The 13,498-nt window shown below is 44.5% G+C and overlaps 1 protein-coding gene and 1 non-coding gene across 2 annotated transcripts in view; one reads left to right on the top strand and one right to left on the bottom strand.

Annotated features, from left to right (window-relative positions):
- Positions 1 to 242: 242 nt before the first annotated feature.
- Positions 243 to 315, top strand: trnat-ugu (transfer RNA threonine (anticodon UGU)). The gene has a single exon. It is a non-coding gene; the product is annotated as a tRNA-Thr (tRNA).
- Positions 316 to 972: 657 nt separating this feature from the next.
- dcdc2b (doublecortin domain containing 2B) overlaps positions 973 to 13,498 on the bottom strand; it is a 56,534-nt gene continuing 44,008 nt past the window's right edge. The window contains exons 10-12 of the mRNA XM_059949743.1: positions 13,315 to 13,418; positions 9,268 to 9,330; positions 973 to 1,275 (exon numbers count right to left, since the gene is read on the bottom strand). Coding sequence (XP_059805726.1) covers positions 1,252 to 1,275; positions 9,268 to 9,330; positions 13,315 to 13,418 — 191 coding nt within the window. The 3' untranslated portion in view covers positions 973 to 1,251. The remainder of the gene's footprint in view (positions 1,276 to 9,267; positions 9,331 to 13,314; positions 13,419 to 13,498) is intronic.

The raw sequence follows: 13,498 nt of genomic DNA, 5'->3' as shown, positions 1-13,498 counted from the left end.
GAAGGATATGAAGGGATCTGATGTTCAACAGCATGAAAATGTTTCCACTAGAGATGTTTCTAATAGTGAGAGAGTCTAAGATCAGAGGCATAACCTCAGAATACAAGGACATTCCTTTAGATGAGCAGGAATTTCTTTAACCAGAGGGTGGTGAATCTGTGGAATTCATTGCCACAGGCGGCTGTGGAGGCCAAGTCACTGGGTATATTTAAAGTAGATAGGAGGCTTCATAGTTAAAAGGAGGCTCCATAGCTCAGGGGTTAGAGCACTGGTCTTGTAAACCAGGGGTCATGAGTTCAAATCTCACTGGGGCCTTCACATTTTATGCAGGAGTCCCACTGCTGTCTTCTACAAAACTACAACTCACACAAAATGTTGGAGCAGCATCTATGGACAAGAGTAAAAACAGTTGACATTTTGTACATGGAGCTTAGAAAAACAGAGGGCTTTGGGTAAACCTAGGTAGTTCTAAGTTAGGGACATGTTTGGCACAGCTTTGTGGGCCGAAGGGCTGTATTGTGCTCTAGGTTTTCTATGTTTCTTTGTTTTATGTTGATAGGTTCTTAAACAGTCAGGGCATCAAAGGTTTTGAGGAGAAGGCAGGAGAATGGACTTGAAAGGGATGACAAATCAACTATGGTTTATGAGCAAATGTGACTAGGGTAGGCAGAATAGTCAGCATTGGATCTGTGGGCCAGATGGCCTAATTCTGATCTTTAAGCATGATGGCAGAAGTTGATGGATTCTTGATTAATCAGGGCATGAAGGGATACAGGGAGAAGGCAAGGAGATTAGTTCTGAGAGGGAAAATGGATCAGCCATGATGAAATAGTGGAACAGATTAGATGGACCAAATGGCCTAATTCTGCTCCTATATCTTACAGTTTTACATTACAAAGACTCCATAAAATTCAGACAAATAAAGTAACTACAGAGATTATTAAATTCAGTTCAATCTGATTTTTGTGTTTGGATTTATTTTTCATCGAAATGAGTTCAGAAGTGTAGGATATTAGGTAGAATACCACGGCATTCCCAATTTCTGAGACATCTCCGGTGTCAGTGGTTAAACCAAGCACTCTGCCAGCAGCAGGCATGCCAAGGACATTTGGCAATAGTCCTTTGCAGGAACATCAAACAGCTTGCTTAAAATACCCATCTCAGAGTAAAGGGTGAGCCTGCCTTCACCGTCTGAATGCTCTGCCAGAGGACATTGGCTTCGCTCTCAAGTCTCCTGTCTCCCTGAAGACTTCATTGAAGTTTGGATATAAAACCCTATTGGGAACAGAATGAGAAAGTTCAAAGTTCAAAATAACTTTTATAATCAAAGTGCATACATGTCACCACATAAAACCCTGAGATTCATTTTCCCGCAGGCATACTCAGCAAATCTATAGAATAGTAACTATAACAGGATCAATGAAAGATCAACCAGAGTGCAGAAGACAACAAACTGTGCAAATGCAAATATAAGTAAACAGCAATAAATAATGAGAATATGAGATCATGAGATAAAGAATCCTTAAAGTGAGATCACTGGTTGTGGGAACATCCCAATGGATGAGTGAAGTTATCCCGTTTTGTTCAAGAGCCTGATGGCTGAGGGGTAGTAACTGTTCTTGAACCTGGTGGTGCAAGTCCTGAGGCTCCTGTACCTTCTACCTGACAGCAGCAGTGAGAAGAGAGCATGGCCTGGGTGGTGAGGATCTTTAATGATGGTTACTGCTTTCCAAGATCTTGTCTCCGATAAACAAGATCAGATCTATATTGAACTGAGCTCTGTCTAACATACACCAAATACAGCCTACAGGATAAATAAATATTTATAAATTACTGGCCACTATAAGTGAAAGCTCTACTGTAAGTGGTTATCAGGGCACAAGAGATGCTGAAAACCTTGAGCAACTCACACAAAACCCTGGAGGAATTCAGCAAGTCAGGCAGCACTGATGGAGTGCTATAGTACTGATGAAGGGTATCAGCCCAAAACATTCCCCTCCATGGATGCTGCCTGACAGCTGAGTTGCTCCTGAGCTTTCTGTGTGTCGAACACTGTCCCTTGGGTGGTGGTATTCTCAGTGAGAATGAAAGCTCATACCAGGACAAGACAGGACATATTCAAGGACTCTTTAGCGCATGTTCTCATGATTATTTATTAATTAATTTGCTATTATTATACTTACACAGAATGTCTTATTTTGCTCATTGTGTGTTTGTTAGTCTTTGCTCTGGATTTACAGCATCTGCAGAATCTCTTATGCTTCTACAGTACTGTGTAAAAATATTAGGTACATATATACTGTACAGCTGGGGCGCCCAAGACTTTTGCACAGTACTGTAGCAATTTTATGCATTGCACTGTACTGCTGCACAAATAAAAATTGAATTTCATGATGTGTGTGTGATGATAAACCTGATTCTGATATGGGTCCCTGTTGTGGACTGAGAGTGGGAAGGGGGCAGGGAGAGGGGAATCATGGTTGGGAAAAGGGGAAGGGAGAGGGGAGGGAGCAGGAAGCACCAGAGAGACATTCTGTAATGATCAGTAAACCAAATGTTTGGAATCAAATGACCTTACCTGGTATCTCAGGGCTGGGTGCATCTGCACCCATACCAGCCCCCACCCCCCACCCCTGACACTCCTTCTCTGCCACCCATCCCACACCCCTCCCACAGCACCCCACCCTCGCCATTCTCAACATCCTTTGCTTCTGCCAGGTTTGCAAACTCGCTCTCCACTCCATGTTGACAAATACAGTACTGTGCACCAGCTATGTATAAGTGCCTAAGACTTTTGCACAGTACCAGCACAGTGCTGGCCCATCAATGATGTCATTATATCTCAATCCCAGAACACTCACACTGCAAACACTGTGATAACACCTTCATCAGAGGACCACAGTGAGCCAAGAAAACATTCACCCCCACCTCCTCATACAGGGAATGGGAAATAAGACATAGAAACAGAATTAGGCCATTCAGCCCATTGATTCTACTCCACCATTCCAATATGGCTGATTTATTATCCTTCACAACCGAATTCTCCCTCCTTCTTGTAACTGTTGATGCCCTGACTAATCAAAAACCTACCAGCCTCCACTTTAAAAACAACCAATGACTTGGTCTCGACAACCCCCTGTGGCAACAGATTCCACACTTTAACTACCCTCTGGCTAAAGAAATTCTTTCTCATCTCCGTTCTAAACGGACATTCCTCTTATCTGAGGCTGTGTCCTCTGGCCTTGAGCTCACCCAATATAGGAAACATACTCTCCACATCCACTCTATCTATGGCATGCAATGTTCCATAGGTTTCAATAAAAAAAATCTAGCCTCCCCAGCAATACCCAGATTCCTGAATGAATTCTTTAGACAGACCTGGATTGCTGTGCTTCTACCAAGGAATCTGCCTATGGAATCATCGAGCATTGGTTAGACCGCACTTAGAGTATTGGGAGCTGTTTTGGCTATGAAAAGACGTGTTGGCATTGGAGTGGGTCAGGGAAGGTTCACAAGAGTGATTCTGAAAATGAAAGAGTTAATTTATGAGGAGAATTTGACGGCTCTGGGCCTGTACTCACTGGAGTTTAGAAGAATGATGGGGCGGGGATCTCACTGAAACCTATTGACAGTTGAAAGGTCTAGATAGAGATAACGTGAAGAGGATGTTTCCTATAATGGGGGAGTCCAGGACCAGAGGGCACAATAGAGGGACATCCATTTAGAACAGAGGTGAGGAGGAAATTTCTTTATCCAGAGGGTGGTGAGTCTGTGGAATTCATTGCCACAGACAACTGTGAAGACCAAGTCATTGATTATATTTAAAGTGGAGGTTGATAGATTCTTGATTTGACAGGGCATGGAGGGATACAGGGAGAAGACAAGAGAGTGGGGTCAAGAGGGAAAATAAATCAGCCACGATGAAATGGTGGAGTAGACTTGATGAGCTGAATGGCCTGAAACACAACAGACAGCACCTGCTGCAAAGAAGCAGTCACTGTCAGGTAATCTACGGCACGTTTCTTCAGTTAGCTGTGTTTTGTGAATGCATTTAATTGTTTAAAAGTGGTCAACTGATTTTAAGTATTTTACTTCTTTTAAAAATATTTGTCTGTAATATTTCAAAATGCTAACTTTACCATTCGAAAGCTTTCAATGATTTTAGATTATTCTGAATGGGTGAGGTTTATCCTCAAGGGTGCAATATTGTAGTGGCTGATTACTGTTATGTGTACCCAGATACACTGAAAACTTGTCGTGCATGCTGTTCATATAATCAGATCATTACACAGAGCACTGAAGCAGAAGAAGGTAAAACAATAATAACGCAGAATCGTTTTGAGATCGATTGTGAGGTCAAGAGTCCCATCTTATCATACAAGAGTCTAATAACAGTGGGATAGACCCTGTCTTTGAGCCTGGTGGGACGTGCTTTCAGGTTTTTGTGTTTTCTGCCCGATGGGAGAGGGGAGATGAGACAATATCCGGCTGAGTGGTGTCTTCTGCTTTCCCGAGGCAGCGAGAAGAGTAGACGGAGTCCGTGGATGTGCAGAGCTGTGTCCACAACTCTCTGCAGTTCCTGTCGCAGGTATTGTTTCTTGTTCTGCCGGTTTGGCAGATATTGAAACGTTTGTCAGCTGGTGGGCTCGGGATACCTCACGGGCATAGGTTGACAATGGCAGATTTGCGAAGGTGAAGCTTGAACTTGCTGTGTGGATCAGTGGTGTGGTCTGGGATTTGATTACTATAAGATGGTTAGGGAGTAGAGCACGAGATTTCAGAAAGTCAGCCCACAAGGCCACAGTGCTGAGATGCGGAATCAATCTGCAGCGAACTGACATATAGAAATGGATGGGAAATATAACAGCAATTTATATTGGTAACCATTGGCAACTGTGTGGCAGCAATTGCAAAATCTGTGGCAAGATTTGTGACTCACAGCAGGCTCCACTTTTAATAACAACCCAGGGGTGCCAGTAAAACACTGCTCATTCTAATTGACCGACTGATGTTTTATAACAAGACATATGTCCCTGACCCACTGGCCAACAGAGAGCAGAGCAGAACAAGGTGCACAAAATGGTAGTCGACAGTTTTTATTGTGATGAATTTTCCAGCAGCCTAATATTCTGTGAATTTGTAAGGAATATTCATAAACACTGAATGTCTTGACAGGTTTCAGAGATTCTCCCCCTTCTTTTTCAATCTCAAATACCATCACCTTTGGCCTTTGGTGTCAGTGAGCTGTGGTACTGTTGTGGACCTTGGTTTCATGGTTCGAGGAGGTCCCCCTTCTCTCAATCTCATACACCGTCTCCTTCAACCTCTAGTATTGGCGAGCTGCAGTTTTGTTGTGGACCCTAGTTTCATGGTTCAAGGAGACTCCCCAAATTCTCTCAACCCCATGTACTGTCCTGCAACAGTCTCTAGTGTCGGTGAGCTGTGACGCTGATCTGGACCCTGGTTCCATGATCCGAGGAGGGAGGCTCCCTCTCTCTCGATCTCGTATACTGGCTCCCTCGGTCTCTAGAGTCGGCGAGCTGTGGTACGAGTGTGGACCCTGGTTCCTCGCTTCTGCAGCTTCTGATCACTCAGTACGTTAGTCCAGTCATGGTTAATTATCTTGTTTTGGCTGTAAACTCTGCTTGAAAGGAGGCAGAGCTCTGGAATGAGACAGTCAGCAAACTCTCCCAAAGTGTACACCCTCCAGCTGAGGAACACATGTCTCATGCCAGTAGTGAGCCTGATTTGAACATAGAATATGGAACATTACTACACAATACAGGCCATTCGGCCCACAAAGTTGTGCTGACCTTTTAATCTACTCTAAGATCAATCTAACCCTTCAACTTTCAGTTTGAACTTGCACTTGCCTAAGATGCAGTTTTAGGCACATGCACTAGCTGGATGACATGTTGAGCTGTCCTTGTCATCTAGGCAGCCCCAACCCAGGGTCTTGGGGTATCAGAGGGAAAACATTTCATTGGCTGTTGTCGTTCCTCACTAACAGGGATTGTGTAACCACACACTGGGGTTTCTGGAGGTCACTACTACTGCCCCAGGACAGTGTCCATCTTCAGCTGCTCCATCACGGAGTTTCCTTTAATCCTGGGTCAGAAGTGAGGATATTTACCGATGGTCTCAACAAATCAATCAGCCCATACGTGTGCAGCAGGCCCAGACAACATTCAGGCAAGGGTGAGTGTGCAGCAAATAGCGTTCACATTACACAAGTGTCAGACAATGAACACCAAAGAGAAGACTAGTTTAATCTGTCACATACACATTGAAACAAACAGCGCGATTTGGTTCAGTTGCAGATTGGGCTGAGGGATGGCAGATGGAGTTTAACCCAGATAAATGTGAGGTGTTGCACCTCGGTAGGGCAAATGCAAGGGGAGTTACTCTGTGAAGGGCAAGATCCTTAACAGTGTTGCTGAGCAGAGAGACCTTGGAATCCAAGTTCATAGACCCTTGAAAGTGGCTGCACAGGTTGATAAGGTGGTTCAGAAGGCTGATGGAACGCTTGCTTTTATTAGTGAGGCACTGATTTCAAATGTCAGGAGGTTATGCTGCAAATTTATAAAAATCTGGTTTGGCCACATCTGGAGTATTGCGTACAGTTCTGGTTGCCCCACTTTAGGAGGGATGTTGAGGCTTTGGTGAGGGTGCAGAAGAGTTTTACCAGGACGCTGCCTGGTTTAGAGGGCATGTGCTGTCACGAGAGGCTGGACAAACTTGGGTTGTTTTCTTTCGAGCAGCAGAGGCTGAGGGGAGATCTGATGGAGGTTTGTAAGATTATGAGAGGCAGAGATCAAGTAGACAGGGAGTATCTTTATCCCAGGGTAGAAATGTCTAATACCATGCATTGAAGGTGAGAGGGGTTGAGTTGAAAGGGGGATGTGAGGGGTAAGTTTTTTCACTCAGAGAGTGGTGGATGCCTGGAATACGCTGCCTGGTATGGTGGTAGAGACAAATACATTGGAGGCTTTTAAGAGACGTTTGGATCAGCACATGAATGTGAGGAAGATGGAGGGATATGGCATTGTGTAGTGGAGGGATATGGCATTGTGTAGGTAGGAGAGATTAGTGTTGGGTGTTTTTTGATTTGCTTTATAGCTGGTTTGGCACAACACTGTGGACCAAAGGCCTGTTCCTGTGCTGTACTGTTCTATATTCGAGGTTCTATGTTCTCTGCTCTGTGTTCCATGAAATGTGCCGTTTACATGAAATGAAATCAATGTGGATTTTTCAGGGAAGCTTGCAAATGTCAACATGCTTCTGGTGCCAACATAGCATGCCCTCAGCTCACTAACCCTGACCCGTACATTTTTTGGGATGTGGGAGGTAACCTGTGCGGTCACGGGGAGAACATACAAAGTCCTTACAGACGGTGGCAGGATTTGAACCCCCGATCTCATAGTTAGCACTGTAAAGTAATTGTGCTAACATACCGTTCCATGTACAAGACAGAATGTGATCTCCCTAACAGCTCAACTGTCACAGAGTGCCTTGACATCAAAGATGGGGCTCTGTTCTGGATGGCATTAAATGTGTTGGATGTCTGTAATATTGTGGTGGTCTATGTCTATGGCTATGTTGGATGTGTGTAATATTGTGGTGGTCTATGTCCATGGCTATGTTGGATGTGTGTAATATTGTGGTGGTCTATGTCCATGTCTATGTTGGATGTGTGTAATATTGTGGTGGTCTATGTCCATGGCTATGTTGGATGTGTGTAATATTGTGGTGGTCTATGTCCATGTCTATGTTGGATGTGTGTAATATTGTGGTGGTCCATGTCAATGTTGGATGAGTGTAATACTGTGGTGGTCTATGTCTATGTCTATGTTGGATTTGTGTAATATTTTGGTGGTCTACGTCCATGTCTATGTTGGATGTGTGTAATATTGTGGTGGTCTATGTCCATGTCTATGTTGGATTTGTGTAATATTGTGGTGGTCTATGTCCATGTCTATGTTGGATGTGTGTAATATTGTGGTGGTCTATGTCTATGTTGGATTTGTGTAATATTGTGGTGGTCTATGTCTATGTTGGATTTGTGTAATATTGTGGTGGTCTATGTCCATGTCAATGTTGGATGAGTGTAATATTGTGGTGGTCTATGTCTATGTCTATGTTGGATGTGTGTAATATTGTGGTGGTCTATGTCTATGTTGGATGTGTGTAAAATTGTGGTGGTCCATGTCTATGTTGGATGTGTGTAATACTGTGGCGGTCTATGTCCATGTCTATGTTGGATTTGTGTAATACTGTGGCGGTGCCTGTAGTTGGTAATCCTGCTGAGTTCCATTATTTTGAGACTTTGGTTCAATTTAGCCACTGGTGTCACAGTGAAGTCTTGCATTGTGTCTAACAACACAGAGCGGGCAAGATCCCCAGAGAAGCACCTGGCAGCCGAGACTTAGACCAGCCCTGAGCAAGGGCTGCTGGCCTACCTTGGATTCCCTGTGCTCATCAAGCTCAATCCAACTGCCACACTAATCACACGTTGGGATGCTTCTGTCTTGTTTGGCTTGGTGCATAGTGATTGAGAGGAGACAGAGCAGCAAGACAAGTTTCCTGAGACACTGGAGATTCTATGGGTGCTGGAAGTCTTCAATCACATGCACAACACACTGAAGGAACTCAGCAGGCCAGAAAGCATTTGTGGTGGGAAACAGTAGACATTTTGAGCCAAGTTCTGAAGAAGGGGCTCAGCCCAAAACTTTGACTGTATATTACTCTCCACAGATGCTGCCTGACCTGCCGAGTCCCTCATGTGTTTTGTGTGTTGAACAAGAATCCAGTTCAATGGTTCAATTTAATATCAGAGAATGTATGCAGTATACAACCTGAAACTCTTACTCTTCACAGACATCCACAAAACAAGAAACCCCCCCCAACGAATGAATAACAGAAAAATGTTAGAAACCCAAAGCCCCCACTCCCCCTCCATACATAATCTACAGTAAATGCATGAACCCTGCCCCCTCAGCAGAAGCATCAGCCCCCCCCACCACCCACCATGCAAACAACAAGCCCCCAGAGACCTTGATCTACAGCCCACCAAAAGCTACTGTTCATCTGAACAGAGAGAGAGAGAGAGAGAGAGAGAGAGAGAGAGAGAGAGAGAGAGAGAGAGAGAGAGAGAGAGAGAGAAATATCTGAAATATCACCCCTGCCTTTGTGTTCCAAAAAATGAACAAAGGGTTACAGTTTTGTTCACATCCTCCAAAAGAATATCGCCTAGGAAATAGACATTACCTGATCAACGTGATACGTTGCACTTTCAGTAATGATTTCATCTTCAATAACTTCAGCCACCATCTGCAAGATATGAGAGGCATGGCCAGGGTCGACAGTCAGAACCTTTTCCCCAGGGTAGAAACATCAGGCGACAGAGTACAAGCGTTTAAGGTAAGCGAGGTTAAGTTTTAAAGAGACACACGGGGTAAGTTTTATTTTAGACAGAGCGTGGTGGGTGCCTGGGATTGTGGTGGAGGCAGATATGTTAATAATTTCCATGATTCAGATTTAGTTTTCACATATTTACTGTACATTGAACCGTACAGTGAGGTGAGTTATCAACAACCAACACGACCGAAAGATGTGCTGGGGGCAGCCCGCACACATTCTGGTGCCCAATGAGACTGTTAGATAGACCAGTGAATATGCAGGGAGTGGAGGGATACCGGTCGCGTACAGGTAGAAGCGCTTGGGTGGGACTGCAAGTAGAGGTCATGTGTTAAGGGTGAAAAGTGAAATATTTGAGGGGAAGAAGAGGTGAAACGTCATCAGTCAGAGGGTGGAATGAGCTGCCAGTGTAAGTGGTGCATGCAAGTTTGATTTCAACATCTATTTTAATTTTATTGAGATACAGTGTTGAACAGGCCCTTCTGGCCCTTCGAACTATGCTGCCCAGCAATGCCTCAACTAAATCCTAGCCTAATCATGGGATAATTTACAATAACCTACCAACAGCTATGCTTTTGGGAGGAAAACCACACAGTCATAGGGAGAACGTACAAATTCCTAACAGGCAGCAGTGGGAAATGAACCAAGGTCGCCCGTACTGTACAGAATCAGGCTAATCACTGTACTATTGTGCTGCTACCAAGACGCTTGGATAGGTAGATGGATGGCAGCAGTATGGAGGGCTATGGCTAAACAGTTTAAATGGTTCAGCACAGACTAGATGGGCCAAAGGGTCCATTTCTGTGTTGTCTCTATGACTCTAAGAGATTCAGTTTAACTCAGCACCGTGTTTGGGCTGATGGGCCTGTTCTTGCCCTGCCCTGTTCTATGTAAGGATGTGACCAGCTGAGCCAGGGTCTGCTGTGGGCTCCTTCCATTCACACTCACAGAGTGAGGGCCGAAGGCAGGGGTGGCGAGCCTTTTAGAGAACGTGTGCCCAAACGGGCAATCGTTTGTTTGTTATGTGTTGTGTTGTATGACGTGGGCAATCGTGGTCTTTCCATGGCCATGATTATTTGGCAAATTTCTCCGCAGAAGTGGTTTGCCATTGCCTTCTTCTGGGCAGTGTCTTTACAAGACGGGTGACTCCAGACATTATCAATACTCTTCAGAGATTGTCTGCCTGGTGTCAGTGGTCGCATAACCAGGACTTGTGATGTGCACCAGCTGCTCGTACGACCACCCACCACCTACCCCCACAGCTTCACATGACCCTGACTGGGGGGGGGTCTAAGGAGGTGCTACACCTTGCCCAAAGGTGACGTGTAGGGTAGCAGAGGGAAGGAGTGCCTCACCCCTCCTTTGGTAGAGACGTACCTCCACCCCGTTACTGTAAATTGGCAATAATCTAAAAAAATTCTCTCACCTGCCATGGTAATTTTGAGCAGAGATTATCATTGTTTCGTGACTTAGTAACAATAATTATAGGGTGCTTTAAGGAACAATGAGGAGTCCTATTGGTTATTCAATCGTTTTACTATTAATAAAAATATAACAGAGACAAATTTAAATAAATGAACCATTTTAGAAAACCAGTTCATATAAAAAGAAGTTTAACGAATCACATGGCAATGAACTTGTGTGTGGCACATGGACCATGTATCCAGAAGTTCTCAGAAATGCTCTTTGCTTCCAGAGGAATGTTTAACTGGGAGCATGCTGGAGAACGGCACATGCTGAATGCATAGACCTGACCTTCATTGTGTGTGTGCATAAAGGACCCTCCATCACTAACTCCACCACCGTAGAGTGATCAAGGATATCATGGTCAGTCATAGGGCAGCTCCTGAGGGGGCAGGAATGAGGGGAGGGGTTCTGACGGCCAAGGGGTAACTGTGTGGAGACTATTGGAGTTTTCAGTTAAGTCATTATCAGGGATCCAAGGAAAGGGTTGGGTTGATGGGAAGCACATTCTGGTCGTAGCTTGGTGGAGGAGAGGGTGAGGGGGACCAACGGTAGTGGATGCAGGGGCAGCAAATGATCTGACAAAGTTGGGTCAGTCCCAAGTTGGACTGAATTCATAAATCCATGAGGTAGTAAAAGCAGGGATGTGGAGCTGAGCTGTATAAGGCCCTGGTGGGGCCTCACTTGGAGTATGTGAGCAGTTCTGTGCCTCATACTGTAGAAAGGATGTGCTGACACTAGTAAACATTCAGAAAAGGTTCACCAGAACGATTCCAGGAATGAAAGGGTTTTCATATGAGCAGTGGTGAATGGCTCTGAGCCTGTACTCCCTGGAATTTAGAAGAATGGAGGGGGGAATCTCACTGAAATCTATTGGATGTTGAAAGGCCTAGACAGGGTGGTTGTGAAGAGGATGTTTCCTTTGGTGGAGGAGTCAAGCACCAGAGGGCACAGCCTGAAAATAGAGGATGTCCATTTAGAACAGAGATGAGGAGGAATTTCTTTAGCCAGAGAGTGGTGAATCTGTGGATTTCGTTGACACAGGCGGCTGTTGAGGCAGGGTCACCGGGTGCATTCAAGGCAAAGGTTGATAGGTTCTTGATTGGTCAGGGCATGAAGGGATATGGGGAGAAGGCAGGAAATTGAAGCTGAGAGGGGTATGGATCAGCCAATGATGAAATGGCAGAGCAGACCCGATGGGCCAAATGGCCTATTTCTCTCCTATGTCTTCTGGTCTTATTGGATTCATCACTGGCTTTATGGGAGAAAAATAAATCCAATCTCCTTATGAGACAGATACTAGAAAATTGCCTCTCTGACTGGAGGCTTTTGACTAGTGGTGGGAAAAAGTGCTGGTTCAATTGTTGTTTGTCATCTATATCAACGATCTGGATGATAATGTGATTAACTGGATCAGAAAATTTGTGGATGACACCAAGATTGGATGTAGTGGGCAGCGAGGAAGGCTATCGAAGTTTGCAGCAGGATCTGGACCAAATGGAACAGGCTGAAAAAATGCCAGGTGGAATTTAATTCAGGCAAGTATGAGGTGTTGCAATTTGGGTGGACAAATCTGGGTAGGAAGTGGTAGATGTGGGTTTGATTGTAACATTTAAGAAAAGTTTAAAATCCAAAGTTCAAAGTAAAATTTATTATCAGAGTGCATATATATCACCGTATACAACCCTGAGATTCATTTTCCTGCAGGCATACTCAGCAAATCTATGGAATAGTAACTACAACAGGATCAGTGAAAGACCAACCAGAGTGCAGAAGACAACAAACTGTGCAAATGCAAATATAAATAAATAATGAGAACATGAGATAATGAGATAAAGAGTCCTTAAAGTGAGATCATTTAGTGAGTTTGGATAAGCACATGGATATGAGGGCTATGGTGGGCTATGGTCCAAGTACAGGTTGATGGGACATTCTAGAACTATAGTTTGCACAGGTTAGATGGGCCAAATGGCCTATTTCTGTGCTGTAGTATTCTACCACTCTTTGAATCTGTGACTCTATAGGAGAGAAAAATAAATCGGCCATGATGGAATGGGCCAACAGACTCGGTTGTCCAAATGGCTGAATTCGGCTCTGATGTCTTAAGTCATATGGTCACACACAGAGGACATTTGATTCACTTGCTGGTAGGCGTCTGCCAATTCTATATTTAGTCTCATAGTTCCACTGCACATTTTCGTCTTCACTGTTACACAGTAGAGTGTCGGAGAATCTTAAATTTGCCAGAGTCTCACAACACAGAATCTCAGGAAATATGGCAGCATCAAAGGAACCACCAGTCTCTTACGTGACATCTGGCAGTCATCTTTGTTAGAGTAACCTGCCTCCCCCTTACCCCATGGTCTGATGAAAGAGAGATTGTGGTAACACTGAGATAACCAATGGGAAGAAGTGCCTGAAATCGTGGCCCACCTTATCGATTGGGAGCTCCACCCTCGTGTTGTCATCATCAGGTATTTCCTGAGCTCCTCTCAGCTCAGATCGCTTCTCAGTCACTTTGAAGACACTTCTGCCCCCTGTAAGACATGAAGTTTATTAAACAGACTGAATCAGCCAATGCTCAACACTCAAAGATTTCTCAGAGGGAACAGTTCAC

Source organism: Hypanus sabinus, chromosome 24, assembly GCF_030144855.1.
Source record: "Hypanus sabinus isolate sHypSab1 chromosome 24, sHypSab1.hap1, whole genome shotgun sequence".
Classification (NCBI taxonomy): domain Eukaryota; kingdom Metazoa; phylum Chordata; class Chondrichthyes; order Myliobatiformes; family Dasyatidae; genus Hypanus; species Hypanus sabinus.
This window is presented reverse-complemented; position numbering and strand designations above follow the sequence as displayed.